This window comes from Dermacentor andersoni, chromosome 7 (assembly GCF_023375885.2).
Source record: "Dermacentor andersoni chromosome 7, qqDerAnde1_hic_scaffold, whole genome shotgun sequence".
In the NCBI taxonomy this organism is placed as follows: domain Eukaryota; kingdom Metazoa; phylum Arthropoda; class Arachnida; order Ixodida; family Ixodidae; genus Dermacentor; species Dermacentor andersoni.
Window position 1 is genome coordinate 93,581,176 of NC_092820.1, and position 17,846 is coordinate 93,599,021.

General features: G+C 42.9%; 1 protein-coding gene across 1 annotated transcript in view; it reads left to right on the forward strand.

The window, feature by feature from the left end:
• The first annotated feature begins 995 nt into the window (after positions 1-995).
• The window catches only part of LOC126534124 (kanadaptin), a 39,129-nt gene continuing 22,278 nt past the window's right edge, over positions 996-17,846 (forward strand). Inside the window, exons 1-7 of the mRNA XM_050181352.3 lie at positions 996-2,128; positions 6,854-7,055; positions 9,872-10,008; positions 10,521-10,686; positions 13,136-13,255; positions 15,700-15,760; positions 17,495-17,637. Coding sequence (XP_050037309.3) covers positions 1,706-2,128; positions 6,854-7,055; positions 9,872-10,008; positions 10,521-10,686; positions 13,136-13,255; positions 15,700-15,760; positions 17,495-17,637 — 1,252 coding nt within the window. The 5' untranslated portion in view covers positions 996-1,705. The remainder of the gene's footprint in view (positions 2,129-6,853; positions 7,056-9,871; positions 10,009-10,520; positions 10,687-13,135; positions 13,256-15,699; positions 15,761-17,494; positions 17,638-17,846) is intronic.

Below are 17,846 nucleotides of genomic sequence, written 5' to 3' on the forward strand. Positions count from 1 at the left end.
ATTTTTGACCTAATAGTTCTGCGGAAACACGCTGGGTGGAGAGAAGTAATTAATAAAGAGAAAATCACACATCCACCCGTTCGTAGCAATTGCTACAAAGGAAATCCACACGGGTTCCTCGTAAGAAAAGCCTCGTAGTTGACGAAACGTTCGTCCTGGCCCGGGACTCGAATCCGGGACCACCGCCTTTCCGGGGCAGCCGCTCTACAATCTGAGCTAACCAGGCGGCTAGCAGATGGTAGGGCGAAGTCGAATTTGTCAACAACTCGAAGCAAAGGCAAGAGTTTGACGTAATAGTTCTGCGGAAACCCGCAAGGTGGAGAGAAGTAATTAATAAAGGGGAAATCAGACATCCACCCGTTCGTAGCAATTGCTACAAAGGAAACCCATACGGGTTTCAGCACATTGTACTTCGGCAGCAATGCGCGGTGGCGAGGGCTTTATCTTGAAAGCGATCTGCTCGTAGCTTTGAGTTCTCGCGGCTCAGTTTGCGTTGAAGCGATAGACGGCACGAAGCTCACTTCGCTCGCTGCTGCTGCCGCGCGCGCTTCCTAGCGCCAGCGTTTTGACAGCAAGTGCTCATGTTTGCCTGTGTGCGCTGACACCCTGCATGCTTGTTAATTCAGTTAGTAAGCGAGCGTTTGCAAGTTAATAAACGATCGACACATCTACTATCCTTACTTTGTATGGCTGTTTACTAATTTGCTATCGAAATGGATGCTTCGATCGCCTTTAGGGTGAAACTGCGTATTTCTTAAAATTAATAACTTACTTAATCAATTAGTTAAATAGCACACTCGCTGTTGCATGCGGTCATACTCCATAGCGGTTGCGTTAAAGTATATATTGAACAGCCGCGCAATAGAGCGCAGAGGCGCCTTGCATGTGGGCCTGCGTTAATAACGCTGATCTATCAAGCATGAACTTCAATCGTATAATTTCGGCACACCTTTTATTAAATTTCATTTCAGCGCCGGCCACGCTTACCACGGGCTTCGTGCTTATATTTTGCGTATTGGAGGGGTGGTTTGCCGTTGCACGTTTACCACTTCCAATTCCCCATATGCATATGTTAACGGGAGACGCAAAAGTTTTTTTTTTTTCGCTACGGAATCGTACGATATGAAGGCACAAATTGTATTTGCAGTCTATTTCGTTATACCATGGCACATGTATCGAGGATTTGTGAAATCTCTAAGCAGTGGATCAATCGCACATGATACTTCAAGTTGCTGTCGAACACCAACTGTTAACTCAAAATAAAAAATAAAAATATATTAGTATTTGGCAAGATAATCAGAACCAAAACCGAAATCAGGCACGACGCTAATATCAGACACGCTCTTCTGCTCGCTTTTATAACCTTAAATGTCAAAAATTAATTGTGAATAACCGCATAACTTACAGGGTAAGTCATACAGCGTTATTCAGAACTGAAAAGTATTCTCTGTGTTAATGCGTAACACGTCGGTGAATCTGTCGGCGAAAAAATGCCCGCCTCGGGCAACCTCCGCACTAAAAAGATGGCCGCTTCTAGTGACGAAATTTGCACGATCTTGCTAGTACACTCCAATCTTGCGTTGCTCACTCGAAGTGGAGTTGTGCGTCCAGTGCAGCATCTAAAGCCGTTCGTTTCGCGATGAAAGTGTGAGCCTCGAGTTATTCACCTGCAGGCCACTGACGCCAAAGTGCGCGATCTTTCGCAATGGACTCCGAAGTGTCAACAACAACCGCAACCCAGCCACCACCACAGGTTGAAGAAGACGCGACGACGGCCGCAGACAGCAGTGCGCCTGCACAGAGCGACAATGGAGCCGTCAGTTCGTCATCCGCGAGTGACAGCAACCCGGAGCCGATGCAAACCGACGGCGAATGCGAGGAGGGCGCGGATGCTTCCGAGGTGTCGTCGTCCAAAACGGAGGCTCCCTGCCGCCCGTCGTTCAAAATGCCGCTGATCGGCCCCAGGCCGGGGAAGCAGAAGGTGCTGAAGACGGGCATCACACCTCTACCGCAGTGCATCGAACTGCCAGCCGCCTCCTCTTCGTCGGCTGGAAGTGGGGAGCCCCAAGCAAGCGCCGAGTCCACGACACCTGGTCCAAAACCGACGCCTACCGACGTGCCGTACGAGGTGCGCTTGTTGGTTTACGCTTCCCTCCTAGTTCTTGCTCTCTTTCACTCTCTCTCTCTCTCGTTTGGTTGGTCAAAGAACGGCGATCCAGAGTACACGAAAAGATAACAAACACAACGCTGAGCGATTTTTCAATGTTCACGCTTTTATCAATGTTGGATGCTTCCTTGACAAGCTTAAATAAAGTCAAGGCAATTCAGGTAGCCAAAGCGTGTATGTAGAATGTGGCCCACTGTTAAAGTAAATAAGTCGCAGTTCCGCCCGAAAGGCGACGCAACGATTGCGATAGCAAATTAGTAGGCAACTATACGAATTAAGGATAGTAGTTTTATCGGCCGTGTAAACTTAGAAACATTCGCTTACTTGAACAAGCACGGTGCTAGCGCGCACAAGCAAACGTGAACGCATCACAGTCGATGAGCGCGGACACTCGCTGTCAAAACGCTGGTGTGAGCAAGTGCAGCAGCAGCAGCGCACGATGTGACATTCGTGCGGTCTATTGCTTCATCTCAAGAGCGGCAAGAACACAGCGCGCACAGAGGTATGCAGATTCTTCATACCTTTGTGCAGGATCTGCATACGTTTGTGTATGCAGCCGTCTGCAGATCCCTTTCAAGATACGGCGCGCGCGGCCGTGCAAAGTAGGCACTTGCTGGCGGTCTCGAAGCCGTCCCCTATCCCTCCCGCGCTGCCTATCCTCCTTCCTCCATATGTGTCTCGAAATGTCTCGAAAAATCCGCCCGGTCTCGAAATGCGCAGTTGCTACCGTACCGCAACGCCGCCCCCGTCGCTGCCTCCCATTACCCCGACGCCTTTTGAGCGACGGAAGACGGCGCGTGTGCTCTCCGCCTGCCTTCTTCGCGCGCGCGAGCGAGATTGTGCCGCTATCGTCGGCTTCCCTCGCGTGCATTCACTCGCACAGACGCGCGGTGACGGTGTTAACACCCTGGGCCTTTATACGGAACATCACGGCGACGCGGACGGTGACGGAAAAAATGCAGCGGCAGTGTCCGTATACTTGCTGTTGCAATAAAGCTTTGATGTGTGCCTCTCACTTTGCTGGCATTCTGGCTGCAAATGCCGGTTAAAGCTATGCCAATGTACTGAATAGGGATGTAGAAAAGTGCCTAGTAATATTCTGCAAATCTGGGTGTGGTTATACTTGCCAGAGGGAAAAGAATTTCTTAACTGTGAGCCACAGAGCACATGCTTCCTGCAAGTGCATTGCGGCATACATACCTTTTGCAGAAGTGCGCATTAAGGTGCACACAAAACAAGCAGTATTAATCGGTGCAGCCAAGGGTTTGAAGAAAAAATCATCTGCCAAGAGAAGGTCATAGTGAAAAAAGCGTACACTCACCAAATAAAATAGAAGAAATTCTGACATTTCGGTGCCCGCACTGGTGCCTTGATTACATAGATGGTACGGGCGCCGAAATGTCAATATATATTTTATATGATTTGGCAAGTGTACGCTTCTTTCAACTATTAATCGTTGCAGCAACTTGGGGATAATTAGTTCAGCTGCAGTAAACATTGTGCCATCATTGGGAGACTTGATGCAATGCACTTTGTATGGAGTGCACCTTCAAGCATGCGAATAGAAAAGAGAGAGAATAGAAATAGAATAGAAAAGAGAGAGAAAGAGCTGTACATCACATTTTCTTGCTGTCAGTCAGGTGGAGGGGGCATGACTGAATTCGGGATATAGACACAATTTGCATAACTCCTGCAGCCAATGAACACCGTTTCGGAAGGCATTGGTTCATAGCTGGTGACATTTTGCTCACATCATTTTGCATGTGCATTGTACTTGGCGTGCCCTATCATTAGATAAGAAAGAATGTAACAGACGTGAACTAAGAACTGGAAGCAGATGACAGAAACACAGAGCTTGCATCGATAAAGTGTGTTATTTTTGGAGTGGCAAATATGAATATGATTGCAACAAGGAATACAGAGCAGCAGAAAACAAACCAGGTATGCAGTCAGCAAGAGCGACACAAAAAGGTCATATCAGCTGCTGAACCAGAATCGAAACACAAACAGCCACAGAGATAAGTTGTGAGTGACACAGTTTTCACCCTCAACAGAGATCTTGCTCCTCGTTTGTTGCGTTATTTTGTCTAGTCGTTGATAGACACCAACTTGCGCACCTTTCAGCCCTAACACAAGCTATTCTCTGTGAGTGTTCAGGTAATCTGTGCTTGTTTTTATCCATCGCAAAATTCACTCAACTTGGCTCTTTGTGTATCAGACACCCAGCTTTCTTAGTTTATGTTGGTTGCCACATCATGCCACAAATGCCACATCAATTTTTATATATGCAATAAAATTTAGCTTTGAAGGGACTACTAGAGATACGAAAATGAGGTGAGCTATTTGACGTAGCCCAAATGGCCAAACTGGAGAAGGTGGCTCCCCAAGCATGTCTGTCCCACTTACTGTACTGCAGCACCAAAGAGGGACCGAGCTAATGTAATGATTGTATTCCAGTTCTTCTCCTATTTGTGCTTCATCAGTGGTCCAAGAAGCCCTTACCATGATCAGCTGGTAGGGGGCAGTGAATGATGAGAAAGTAATAAAATAAATTCTGATGTTATACCAGCCAAAATCTTTTGTTAATAGGTGAAAGTGTATCAATGAGGTAAAGCTATGTTTGTGATTCAAGAGGAAACAAAGAAAAAAAAAATAGAGAGAAAGAAGAACAGTAAATAACGGTTAAATTTTTTATTTATACAAATACCTACAGTGCCCAAAGTGGGAATCGTTGCAGAAGGGAAACAATATAAATAAAGTACGTAACTAAGCACCGTCAAAAAAGGCAAAAAGGTAAAATGAATGTTTGAAGACATTAATATGGCAGTTAAACTAGCATTCCTTCAGGACATAAGCTACTTGTCTTGACACATAAGTGGGAACTATTAGGTATTCTAGTTCTCTTATTAAAATTATTGGAAAACACTGAGAGCCGCAGATATTTTCTTCTTTGTGAGAGCAAACCTCATCCTAGTTCTTTCAAATGATCAATATTTACATGATCAATTCCTAAGAAGCGTGCATTGTTGGGAAGGTAATGTGATTTAATCCTCGTATTGAATTGAATTGCAGATATTAAAGCACTAAATATTTATCAAAGTGCACTATTAAACAAAGTTTGAAACGCCAAATTTTTCAGCATGCTACATGCATAGGGTATGCTTAAATACTGAATCGTAACATTTGTGTATACAGGGTATCACTTCTATTGTATATACAATTCATTGCCGATTAAGTCATTCCTTCGTAGGAAAAAAGAAGCTAAATTTGAATGCATTTATTAATTGGTCAAGCACGGTTCAGTTTTTGTTCAGTTTTAGTTCAGTTCTGGTAATGACTGCGAGTTTGTATCACCCCCTTGTTTAAGTGAACTTGATAAATGTATGTAATTTTTCTTGTGGGAAAAGGGGGAAGTTCTATCATTTGTAAGTTATAGTAAGTGGTCCCAGTTACATTAAAAGTGACATAGCGTCATCTGTAAGCCAATGACATAGGCAAGAACAGTAGTAGGGGTTTTGAATAATTATTACTTACTGGCAGCACCTGGTCCGGTTTGAAATTCTCAGCACCAAGTGTATTTTAGGGAGCTTCTCAGTTAAGCTAGCTGCTTTGTAACTTGGAACACAGCATCTGTGGGAACAAGATTAACTGTAAAGACACAGCAAATGCTTATTCTGCATTTCTTGTATGCCTGTACAGGGGTCTGCATCTTTATTTATCTACATTAAATGTAAGTTTTGTGCTTGTTGCTGCTTCAATGTTGCGGAAGTCTGGCTGTAAGATTGCACTTTTTCAAAACTTCTCGTGCAATGAAACTTCTAAAGCAGTTTCACTTACACATACTCACTGTCTTTACTTCACAAGACGTTTCAGGGTTAGTACATAGAACAAGCTTTTGACAAGCGTATATATAATAGTTAGGGTTCAGCATTCTTGGTTTTTATTTTCCTCAAACATGTTACACTTTTTTTCCTTTTTTTCTGCCCAATAATAATATATTTCTTATGACTATTTTTCCATGTGAACTTAACCAGTGCCTCCGGTTAATAATTTTTCACAGTGAAATTACCAGCTTTCCTTGTCAGTGAATATGTTCACTAACTTTATTGATGTTGAAATGTGCTGTATGGCTGTAGATCCTGCACTTTTCTCACTGTAGTTGCATATAACTAACGCTGCATAAATTAAATATAACCCAAGAAAAATAACGCTAAAATCGATAGTGCACTGCTTGGCACCTTCTTGCTTGCCCGGTTTTACTGAAGTTTTGATTGATGATAGGTCACATCACATTCCTGCTAGTGAGGTGTACATGAGATGACAGTTTTTTTCATTTTAGCTGGACAAACTGAATAAGCGGAGGTGCTATGTATTTTATTGTATGATGTGGACCAAAGTAAAAAGCCTTTCTGGGAAATGTGAGTGAAAACAATTGCAGTGGTGTGTGCAAAATCGGCATTTAAATTTGCTGGCATAAAAACAAACGTCACCATGCTATTTCCTGCGATGCTTTCTTTCATTCTGGTGGGCGCCATGTTAGAGGCTTCTGGCCTGAACAATTTCTCCGTTTCTTGGGTTGAATTGTTTCCTGACTGAAGTGGACTTTCATTTTTATAACGTCTGCTCTCATGGTTACACTGTTTTTGCTTGCCGAAGCCATTTCTACAATCTTTGTTCTGTTGCCAGGAACCACCTTGGAGTGGTGTACCAAACCGAGAGTACAATTTCCAAGTGCTCAAGGGAGGCGTCATTGTGTCAAACTTTCCACTGGACAAGCCTTACCTTGTCATCGGTCGAAAGGACGACTGCGACATCGTTCTGGAGCACCCATCCATATCACGCTACCACGCTGTGGTGCAGTTCAGGGCTGGGGAATCAGGCACATCAGGTTTGTAGTGGATCCATCTCTGTGTTAATGCCGCCACATTTCCTTTTTTTTTTGCACTTATGTTATTTTTGCAGTGCTGTCAGTGTTGTCATGTTTCTGTCCTTTTGCAAAACATGCTTGAAAACATTTGTGGAAAGGCAGGTCTGCCTAATCAAACTAAAAGAAACACATGTTGTAAGTTTCCAAAATATATTGCAGTCACCACCCGTTCGTCTAGAATGATCTTCGCTGCGCGTAAATAGGGGCCAGTTGTGAGCTGCGTTTAGGTAAAAACGACCACCAGCTGTCCTTAACTATTACTGCTGCCATGTTGCACTTCTATTGCTTGTGCAGGTTCACCCAGTAAACAGTGTAAGTTTCTTCGGTTGATTGTCGCCTGCCTGCCTGCTTGCACTCATCACTTGTATGCAACAACATCTCCGTGTCAGGATGCTGTCTAAAATATAGAATATATGTCTGCAGCCCTGTTCCTCAGATCTGCTGCCGAGTAACAGGCAGTCTTCGTAAACTTGAAAGAAATATAATTTTTGCTATGTTTTAGCGTTTAATTGGGTAAATATTTGATATCTTGTATATCAATAGACTATTTCATGTCAGACTGACGTACCTGTGTTTGTATGAATACCTATACGTCGAGGCTTTTTTTTATAAAATTCTTGACCTCTAAACCCGCCTTATGTGTAAGGTTGATAGGTTCAGTTAATGTTTCAATGTGGTGCCAGCAGCCCCCAATTTACAGTGATGCACTTTTTAAATTACAGTGCATATTGTAGCGTCTAATAAACTTTGCCAGGTGGGATGACCTTGAAATTGCACCTTTGATCATCATTGTCATCAATGAGCCATCAAGAAAACAAAGCGCCACCTCGACATCTGGTGGAGGAACATGCCAGCAAGAAATGTTTATCACAGTTTAACACTGTATTATACATTTTTTGTAGGTTTGATTAGAAATTAACTTTCTGAGTTGTTCGCAGTCATCAACCAATTTTTTTGCATGATGAAAATTGAGATGTGCTCAATTATTTGGACATAATGGTGCTGCTGTAACTAGCTCCCGTATAGTATGTAATGGATAATGACAATCGAAATTTCGATCATCCTACGGTACACTGTTCAACCTTTTCGACTGTGCTTGCATGATAACTCAGGTGCCACTGCAATCAGAAAATGTAAAGTTTTTGTTTTGCTACATTGGCAGTGGCCCCATTGAAATTGAAAGTAGTCACCAGCCATGCCAATGGGACAAGCCAAGCTGACAATCTGGGGCTGTTGAGCCTGCACAATTGCAAAAGCATGCTGTTTGCGTCTTAAGCATGCAAAGCTTTTTGCTTGACATGATAAAATAGCGACAAGGTCTAAGGCAACTTTTTTGCATTCTGTTAACAAATTTTTGTTGCTCAGAATCATCAGCTAGCTCCTACCTTGCTGTGGGCTCACACGGACTACGCTGAAGTGAGAAAAGTGCTGCACAATGAGAGCTGTGAATCTGCAGCCGCTTTTCAAGTGCAAAGTTGGCAACCTCTGCTCATGTTGCCGGGACATGCAGATTTAGTGCTAGCTCTGATCATACGTTTCCCTCTCTATAACAACGGCATTGCACGGACCCAAATACAGACTGACGTGGTCGCATGCAGGCATGTTCTTACTCCACTGCATTCACTTGCCTTCCTTTCTGCTCGCAGAACAAAACTATTTTTACATTTTAGGGTGAAGCCGTTAGTGTGCAAGTGCTCAAAAACATTTTTTTTTAGAATTTTTCCAGTGCCCAGAAAGGGCTATTCACTGAGATTATATTTGGAGGGATGGGAACGGAATATATGCTTATGGAGACGTGCAGGAATATCTTAAAAGTGTGTTGATTAATTAGGGGCTAAATGAAAATTGCTGAATTTTCTTCCTGTTCAGAAGTTTTGTATGAAATACTGACAAAGTTTGCCCATTCTGCTGGGAGAAGCAAAGGTGGCAGGGGTTTTGTTATAGTATTTGGAGATAATGGCAGCCGTATTGTGAGGAATGTGCATGAAAAGTTTGAAGGGTGCAGGTTATTTAGTAGCTTTGTAAATAATATTAACGCAATCCTCCGGCTCCAGTATGGGAGAAAGCAGGGAAGGAATGTTGCTTACAGAGGCTAGACAGGAGCAAGTGGAGAGAGCGCTCATGTTGGCGATGATGTTTGCCTCCTGAAATCATGGCTGCGCGGCACTTCGAATATTTCTATCGCTGCTGTTAATGAACCAGTTTGAAAACTTCTTGCGACAGCGCACTCCTTAGAGGGAACTTAAGAACTTCCAGTGCATAACTAAAATTTGCTATGTGGCTGTGTGAGGGACCCTTTAAAGAACCCTACTTAGTCAAGAATTAACTCAGTGTCCCCCATTACGGGCTTCTGTCATAGCTCCGGTGTAGTTTTGGGATGTTGCACCATATAAATCACATGATGAACAAGTGACACTTTTGGGTTAAATGAAGGTATATTACTGTAAGCATAAATTCAAACGCGAATGATTCCGAAACTATGTCAATGCGTAGTTCCATTCCCGCTTTCACCTGCGTTTCTAACAGTGGCCTAATTCTCACTAGAAAATGAACACATGGGACTACTTCATGCCTAAAAAATGGATATACAGAGTGATTACATGTTGCACTTGCATGTAATTGCAAGTAACAGGTGCTCTGCTAACTTATATTCTCTTCACATTGAACGCAAATGGTACCTGTGTTCACAGATGTTTGACTTTGAAAGCCCTTATTCTGTGTTGACAGTCTTGAGTCACTTTGAGGGCACTCACAGTTTCATTTTGCTTACTTTTCAGGTTTCTACCTGTATGACCTTGACAGCACGCACGGCACATCTGTGAACAAGGTTCAAGTGCGAGCACGTTCCTACAAGCGGCTCAGAGTTGGGTACCTGGTCAAGTTTGGTGGCAGCTCACGAAACTTCATACTCGAGGTGCGAGAATAGTTATCTCGTAATGTAGGAGTGACACAGTGGATTTTCTAGTGCTGTGTTAGCGCTTTTCAGTGATGCTGCTCAATGAATTGCAGAAAGCTTTTGAAAACTAGTTTGGCTCCTGTGATGAGCGTAATAGTCAGGTGACAATTCTCCCTTCTGCAAAGGGAGAATTGTCACCTATACAGCTGCCTCAACTTCCCGTAGCTTCGTTGTGCAATAATTTTCCCTTTCATTTTGTCAACTGCGGTTGTATTCTAGGGCAATCACTTTTAGAGACACCATCACTTTTGCAAGATTTTGTATGACTTGGCGTAGACATGTCAGAGTACTATATGGCCAGAAACCTTTCTGATGCTCTTCCAAGCTAGTTATCTTTGCACAGTGCCTGGAATGCTGGCTGGGGTATACTTCCTGTCCTTGAGTGCTGAGTCACACGAAATCTCTTGAAAGAGATATCTTCGAAAGTGAATAGTATTGCTTTTCTTGAATGATGTATCTTGTCTGTCCAGGGACCAGACGACGACCAGGAAGATGAATCTGACCTCACGGTGTCAGAAATAAAGCAACTGCGCAAGAAGCAAGAAGAGGAAGCTCGACAGAAGGAAGCTGAAGCCAAGGCTAAAGCTGAAGCTGACAAGACCAAGGAAGAGGAAGGTGGCGTTGACTGGGGCTTGGGTATGTAGCACCATTGCACATCTGAAGTTGAGTGAAAAATTGTGCAAGAGGACCACATTTTGGGGGCTTCTTGCCATCAGGGACAAATGCTTGTAAGCCACAGTAGTACAGAAAAACAACAAGAAGAAAACGACACCTAGATGTCCTATGTCCTGGATGTTATTGAAACCTAGCTGCACAATTGGCGTCTTGACGACCTCCGCTCATCATGAGCGATCACCACCTTTTGGCTGGTGACGAGACCACTTCGTCATGGGTATTTTGCCACTATAATGACACCGTGATATAACAAAAACATTAAAACACGCAATTTGCTTCATTTTATGAAAACCTTATTATATTGAAATTCAACCTTTTATGCAAATAAATGCAGTCCCAGATGTATATTTCTTATACGTAAGGGGCAACAAAATTTTCCAAATCATTGGGCAATCGGAAGAAGCAAATTTGAATGAGAAAAGAAATCATTTTGTTGAATTTGAGAGTTAGTGATAAAGAATATGGTTTCAAGCTGTGTTGACGATGTCTTCAGATATCTTCACCAGCATTAAATGCGCGGGAAGGTGGCACACGAAGCCACACCATTTCAGCTTGCCCAGCCTTGCACGTGCGGCAGATTACCTCTGCAACAGGGTGCGCAGGCTGTGCATGTGCTCAGCCCCGCTGTCAGCCATGTGCAGCCATGGCAGCGCCAGAAAAGGAAACGCACGCCAAGCGGCCCCCCACTGTCTCCTCCAGCTTCCCTACCTGCCCTCGCATGCTCTTGACTGAACCACCGCGAGCTCAATCCCCCCTCCTCTTCCCTGGTCCCCTTGCGGGAAGAAGGCGCTCATCAAGCCACCACGCTTTTTGGCTCACCCTTGTATGCTTTCACTCGCGCCTAAAGCATACAGCACATAGGGCGTGATAGGATCTTGTCGCGCTTGCAGTTTTTACGGAACATGGCGTTGCTTCGCTTCGGCGGTCACTGGGCGTGCGATGTGAGAGTTGCATGCGCAAGCAGCCCCATGTAATTCAGTCATGTAACTATCTACATCCGCCAAAGTTTCCATTTATTGTCTTGGTATTCTTTCGTGATGGTAGTTAAATTTTCGTTATATATAGAAGTTGTGTGTAAACCCACTTCGTTACATTAAGGTTAAAAATATGTCATGCTGTATGGACAAGAAGTCATAAAAAGTTAAATGCTTCATTATATCAAGAATTCCCTTGTATTGAAGTTCAATATATCGAGGTTTAACTATCTTAATGGCTTCTCGCGTGCAGAGAAAACAATATTTTTTTCTTTCACAACATATATAGTGGTAGACAACCTATTATCATTGCTTTTATTTAAGTTTATTTTCTACACCATTTGGAGTCATAGTTCTGTGTCCTAATCATGTTACACATTTAGACACTTGAGCACTTGCTGTTAGAATGTCCAACTTTAAACAGTTGTCGCTGTGTGCTGCTTAGCAATTTCCAACTGCTCAATCTTGCTCTAACAGCACTTGATGATTTCTTGTTTTCAAAAAGTTGTGCTTCAGTTCAGTATGAGGCTCACAAAGATGTGCTAGAATTCTTGTCAACCACGGAAATAGGCTCTCGTCTATATTGCTCGCACTCTGCGTGCGACTGTGTGACATGTTTGTGGTATGCCCCCTTCATCTCTCTTTTTCCTTCCTTTATCTCTCTGACCTTCTCTTTTCCTTTTTTTTTCTCCTCTTCCAGCAGGTGGGTGGGCATGGTGTCCCTTTTTAGGAGATGATTGCTAGCCCCTTCCTCTGTGGTGTTCATATATGTTTACATGATTTATAGTAATAATAGGCATGTTAAATTGTAAAATTTAGCCATTCTAGTTATTTTGAAAGGGAGGCCTTAAGGAGCTAATGGGAAGTTTAAGCTCTTGCCCTCTGTGATATACATGCGAAATGTAAAAATGCTCTCCTTAGGCTATGACAGAGCCACTTTGAATGGAATTTGGTGGGCTTAAAATTGAGTGCTAATTACGGGCTTCCAGTTGACATTCAGAGGAAGAAATGGAATTGAGCAGGCCATGTAATGCATAGGACAGATAACCGGTGGTCCATTGAAGTCAGTGTGGATGTCAAGGGAAGGGAAGCACAGTCGAGGACAGCACAAGATTAGGTGGTGTGATGAAACAAGGAAATTTGCAAGCACCACATGGGATCAGCTGGTGCAAGATTGCTGGAGGGGCCTTAGTCCTACAGATGGGCATAAAATGAACTGATGGTGATGAATGGAAGATACTAAATATCGTTTTTCACTCTTTACTGTGACGAGTTGTCAGTAATGCATTATTTAGTTAGGTGAAACAGTTGAATTGCATGTTCTGTAAATTCCTCGATATTTGCATCACCAAGCGATCAGCTGTCAAACTAAAATATGCTTTGCATATATCTCCGATTATGAAAATCTCAAGTGCTGTTCTGTTGTGGTCTTACAGGAGATGATGCGGAAGATGAAGATCCCTCGTCTGAGAACCCATTTGCAGTGGCAGGCAACAACGAAGACCTGTACATAGATGACCCCAAGAAGACTCTTCGAGGCTGGTTTGAACGCGAAGGTAAGATTGCTGAGATTGCTGTTGACGACATCCGTGATATGCTTTGAGTGCATTTTGGCTTCATAATCTAGACGGTGTCTGAGAAGCAGAGGTGTGTGAATATTTGAAACTTTTAATGGTCGATTCGAAATACACGTTTACTATACAAAAATATTCGAACTCCCTAGAATTTCTGTTGTTGGTTCTTCAAGTCAGCTTCATCGCTGTACAACTGTGTTATGTGGCGAAGCATACAATATTACAGTGAAGCATATCAAAAGTAAAATGAGGCGTTGTACTAGAGAATGGGGGTGTGCGAACAGCGATCTTTGAGACCGAACCGAATATGAATAGAATAGTGCCAGAGGCCAATTGAATTGAAGCGAATAGTTTTCAAATAGTATTCGAATAATGAACAGCCGTAGCCACAATTAATATAAAATGATGTTGGCATCCTAGTATTCTTAAAGTTGGCAAATTTCTGTCATTACATAGTACATTATGAAGCGTTGTTTATTGAAAGCACGAAGGGAGCATTAGGAGCAAACAAGTAGTTTCTTCGCATTCACAGGACTCTTTAGAGAGTGCGAATGACTGCTGTAAATGTAGCCTGTAAAGTATAGCTACCTATAAAATGACATATCCGGGGGGGGGGGGGGGGGGTTATTTTGTAAGTCTCCACCTGTTGGACATGTCCATTTCATTTGCTGCTGAAGCTCTAATTGGCTGGGCTGGGTTACGTGTCAGGAGGATACAGGCAACCCTAGCTAATTATTAATTAGCACTTCAGCAGCAGACAAAATGGACATGTCCACTAGGTGGAGACTTACAAAATACTCCTCCCCCCCCCCACACACACACATCCTGCTCCACTATGCAAGTCCTCATTTTATGTCTATACTATGCCCGCAGGGGGTCAAAACTTACCGTTTTGCTCCTCTTTCATGTTTAATTGGGTGCAGTTGACATTTTGAAATATTCAGAAAGTATTCGAAAAATATTTGCATTTGTGAATAGTGACTATTCGGTTCGAAGACTGAATCAAATAGGACACTAGTCAATTCGTTATTCAAAAGTTTTGAATATTTGCACACCCCTACTAGAGAATCTTGTTCATCACAAAGGCTAATTTTTCTGTACATTATTTTCTGTTATAAACTTTTTTTTTCATACCTCTGTTTGTTGAAACAAATTGCTTTTGTTGCAAAACCAAAAAACATTTTATCTGCACTTAGTTATTATTGCCCAAATTTGCTTAGAAATTGAAAATGTGATATTCTGGCACCCCTACTGAGAAGCCAGAGTTTGTATTGTAATCAGTATGTAAACATTAAAAAAAATACGAGAGAAAAAGACGTCTGTACATATGCAGCAGAACTGCTTTAGAACATATTTCACATAATCGCAAGAAAGTGAAAGTAGTAGCCATAAAATTTTTTATGTCAGCCTGTTGAATAATACTTCAAGTGTCAGGACAGCAGGCTTCAATGATGTTATAGCCAGGAAAACACAACAGCAAGACACATACTGGTGACATTCTACTCCAGAGTTTAGTTTTGTGCAGAGCTGGTACAATTTGTGGTGACGCTGAATCTGATCATTACGATTGTTACAACATTGCATGGGGCTGTGATAAGCAGACCACTGCATTGTTCTACAGTCGCATCTTGGTAATTCAGTCTCGAAGGGGCCCAAAAATTTGTCAGAATTAAACACAAATGAAAGGAAGCTCATTCAATGGAGGAGTTACGTGCAGCGTTGCATTTGGCGGGACATGTGCACTGAGCTAACACATGAATCACGAGTTCTGGAAGTTCCAGAATTGTGGGAGCCACACTTTAGGCCGAATTTTCACTGCTGTGAAGCTGCTCCGTAGGGAAAAATTTGCATAAAGCTACTGTTAAAGTGTTTGAATCTTTGGTGTAGGTTATACGTGGCAAAATATGGGATATGGGAGCAGCAGTCGGTGCGTGACTGCGCTGCCGGGTTGGAGGTGTTGCTTCATAAGTTGGTGCGCTGCTGAGAGCATGGTCGGTGGCCTGGCATGCTCAAATTAACTGTCACAAACGTTTATGTGTTCGAATTGCTGACTGTGTTTGCACATTGAAATACACATAATTTTGACAGGAACGCAGCCTCGGGAGAAAAAACGGAAGTTTGAATTAAGCGGATTCGAATTAATGAGATTCCACTGTACTTAAATGCCTGGCAAGTTGCTTCAACAAAATTTGTTACAAAAAGCAGTTCATTCACATCATCAATGAAGATGCTAAGTGCTGGTAGTTTTTCACGAAACGTACATATTTTTTTACTGCTTGCAGCAGGAATGTAAGCATTCTGTAAAAGACAGTATTGCCAAAGGCAAGGAGAGTGTCAGGGGTGTCAGTGGTTCCACGTTTAATTCTCTTCACTTGGTCATCCTGAAGACTTGCACCTTTGCAATTCTATTTTTGTATTTCTTTCAGGCTATGAACTACAGTACAATGTGGAAGAGAAAGGCTACAGCCACTTTGTCTGCACTGTTGAGTAAGTGTGCATCAATGCTGCCTTTGATGTGCCTGAGACAAAATGTAAATTCAAAGCAAAAGTGTTCATTGATTTGAGTAACATGTGCAAAAAGTTGGGAATTCTAGCCAGATGCCTCATTATCGAACAATGCGTTTGACCTTTTGTTTATTTCACCCTGTTTATTTCACTTGGATAGCGGTGAGCAAAAGTTTGAAGACAAATGGTGGCACTAAATTAGTTTTTTTCTTAGTGGCCTGGGGGTGCCAGCTGAAATCAGGTGGTATGGCTTATGTGCGGGTGCTCCATAAATGCAGTGCGTCGAGGCAATTCCACATTGTGAAGTTGTGCTAGAAGAAATTTTAATTTTGCGTTGGTGCTGTGGTCTGAACTGTTGCATGCTGCTACTGTACATGGCTCGTACTCTGTTACACTGCCGTTTTTGCTGGAATTGGCTCCTTGGCAGCACGCACGATAAGAAAAGAATGATGGAAAACTAAATAGAATTTTAGAAAATGTGGGCCCAGAGCACAAGAGTGGAGAGGGACTTCTCCGACCACTTGTGCATATTTTTTCAGCGAAGACGAAACTTCATAGGAATAGAGCATGTTTTGGAAAGAAATTGCTGGGTAAGTTACTGAGTTGTGGGTTCATCGGGGCCCCATAGAAAGCTTCCAAAATGCTGTCAGAGCCTTTTAAATGGTCCTTCAAGCAATGGAATAAGTTTCAATATTTTCCCTGTTTTCACTTAATACTTTTGCTTGAAACTTTGCACATATACTATTACATACACTGGAGACCTGCCTTTAATGTTCAAAAATGTCAGTTCAGAGCCAAGACAGCGCAAAAGAATGGGGCAAGCAATGAGACATATGAGAATACGCTGAGCTGCAACTAACATTCATTGCATGCTGCACACACAATATAAGTGCACTGGAAAGAGAAAAACTCAAGAGGAAGGGAATATGGTCATGGTGATCACACATGATTTCATACAAAGTGCCACTTCAATTGGTATACTATATTATATATACTACTGCGTCAATTAAACAAAAAGGATAATTGAAGGCATGTTTATACGCGATGTTTCTTTTTCTATATTGTATGCTTTGTAGATTTTCTGTGTCTTCTGATTTGCATACTTTCTCAGAATGGTATTCATTTGCGTTCTTACTTGTCCCATTCTTTTGTGCTGTTCCGACTTGGATATATATCAGCCAGCCTGTGTCAACACTATCGTTCAGTGTTATGTCTGAGCATTTATTATTAGTGACAGCGTGCTCAAGGCTGCCAGCACCGTCACAACAGTTCTGGCTTGGTGTGGCAAGTGTAGGCAGTGGGGTGGGTGCAGGAGTGCCGTGAAAATGTTCCACAGGAAGCAGAAACACGGCCTTAGTGAGAACATGCTACATGGTTTTAGCAAGGAATGTGTCAGGTGCTGCGGCCTCTGCCTTGTAGAGTTCTTTTTCACCTGAATTTGGGTTGTGATTTCACAGTGTTGCACCAACCTGCAAGGAGCATTTATATTTATTTTTTAAACCAGCTTAATGTGTCTTTTCTGTCTACCTTGCCCAGTCGCGCTGTTAGATCTGCTTTAGGGAGTTGAGGGTTCCTGAAGCTGCCTTCTGTAATGCTTTTGTTTCGCAACTATGCAACTTTTTTTTTGCAGCTTCTGCAGCATTTTCGGTATGGAAAACAGTGAAAGTAAACCAATTAATTACGTGCCAGTAGATTGACTCAATGTCTTCTCCACAGGCTGCCCATTGATGCAGCAAACGGAGCCCCTGTCATTGCCGAAGCATCAGTGAAAGGCAAGAAGAAGGAGGCAGTCATTGCATGCGCACTCGAGGCATGTCGCATTCTGGACCAGCATGGAGAGCTCCGGAAAGCCTGCCACGGTTAGTGTTCTGGCATGCAGTGCTTTGTTTGTACCGTAGTGTTCTTGCTGCAAAACTTGCGGCTGGGAAATCCGTTTCTAGTGTCTACAGGAACAGCAAGTGCGGCACTTCAGTCAGCATGGGAATGATGGGTAGGGTACCGTATTTACACGATTGTAAGTCGATTCTAATGTAAGTTGACCCCCCCATATCGCGTGACAGCAAAAAAA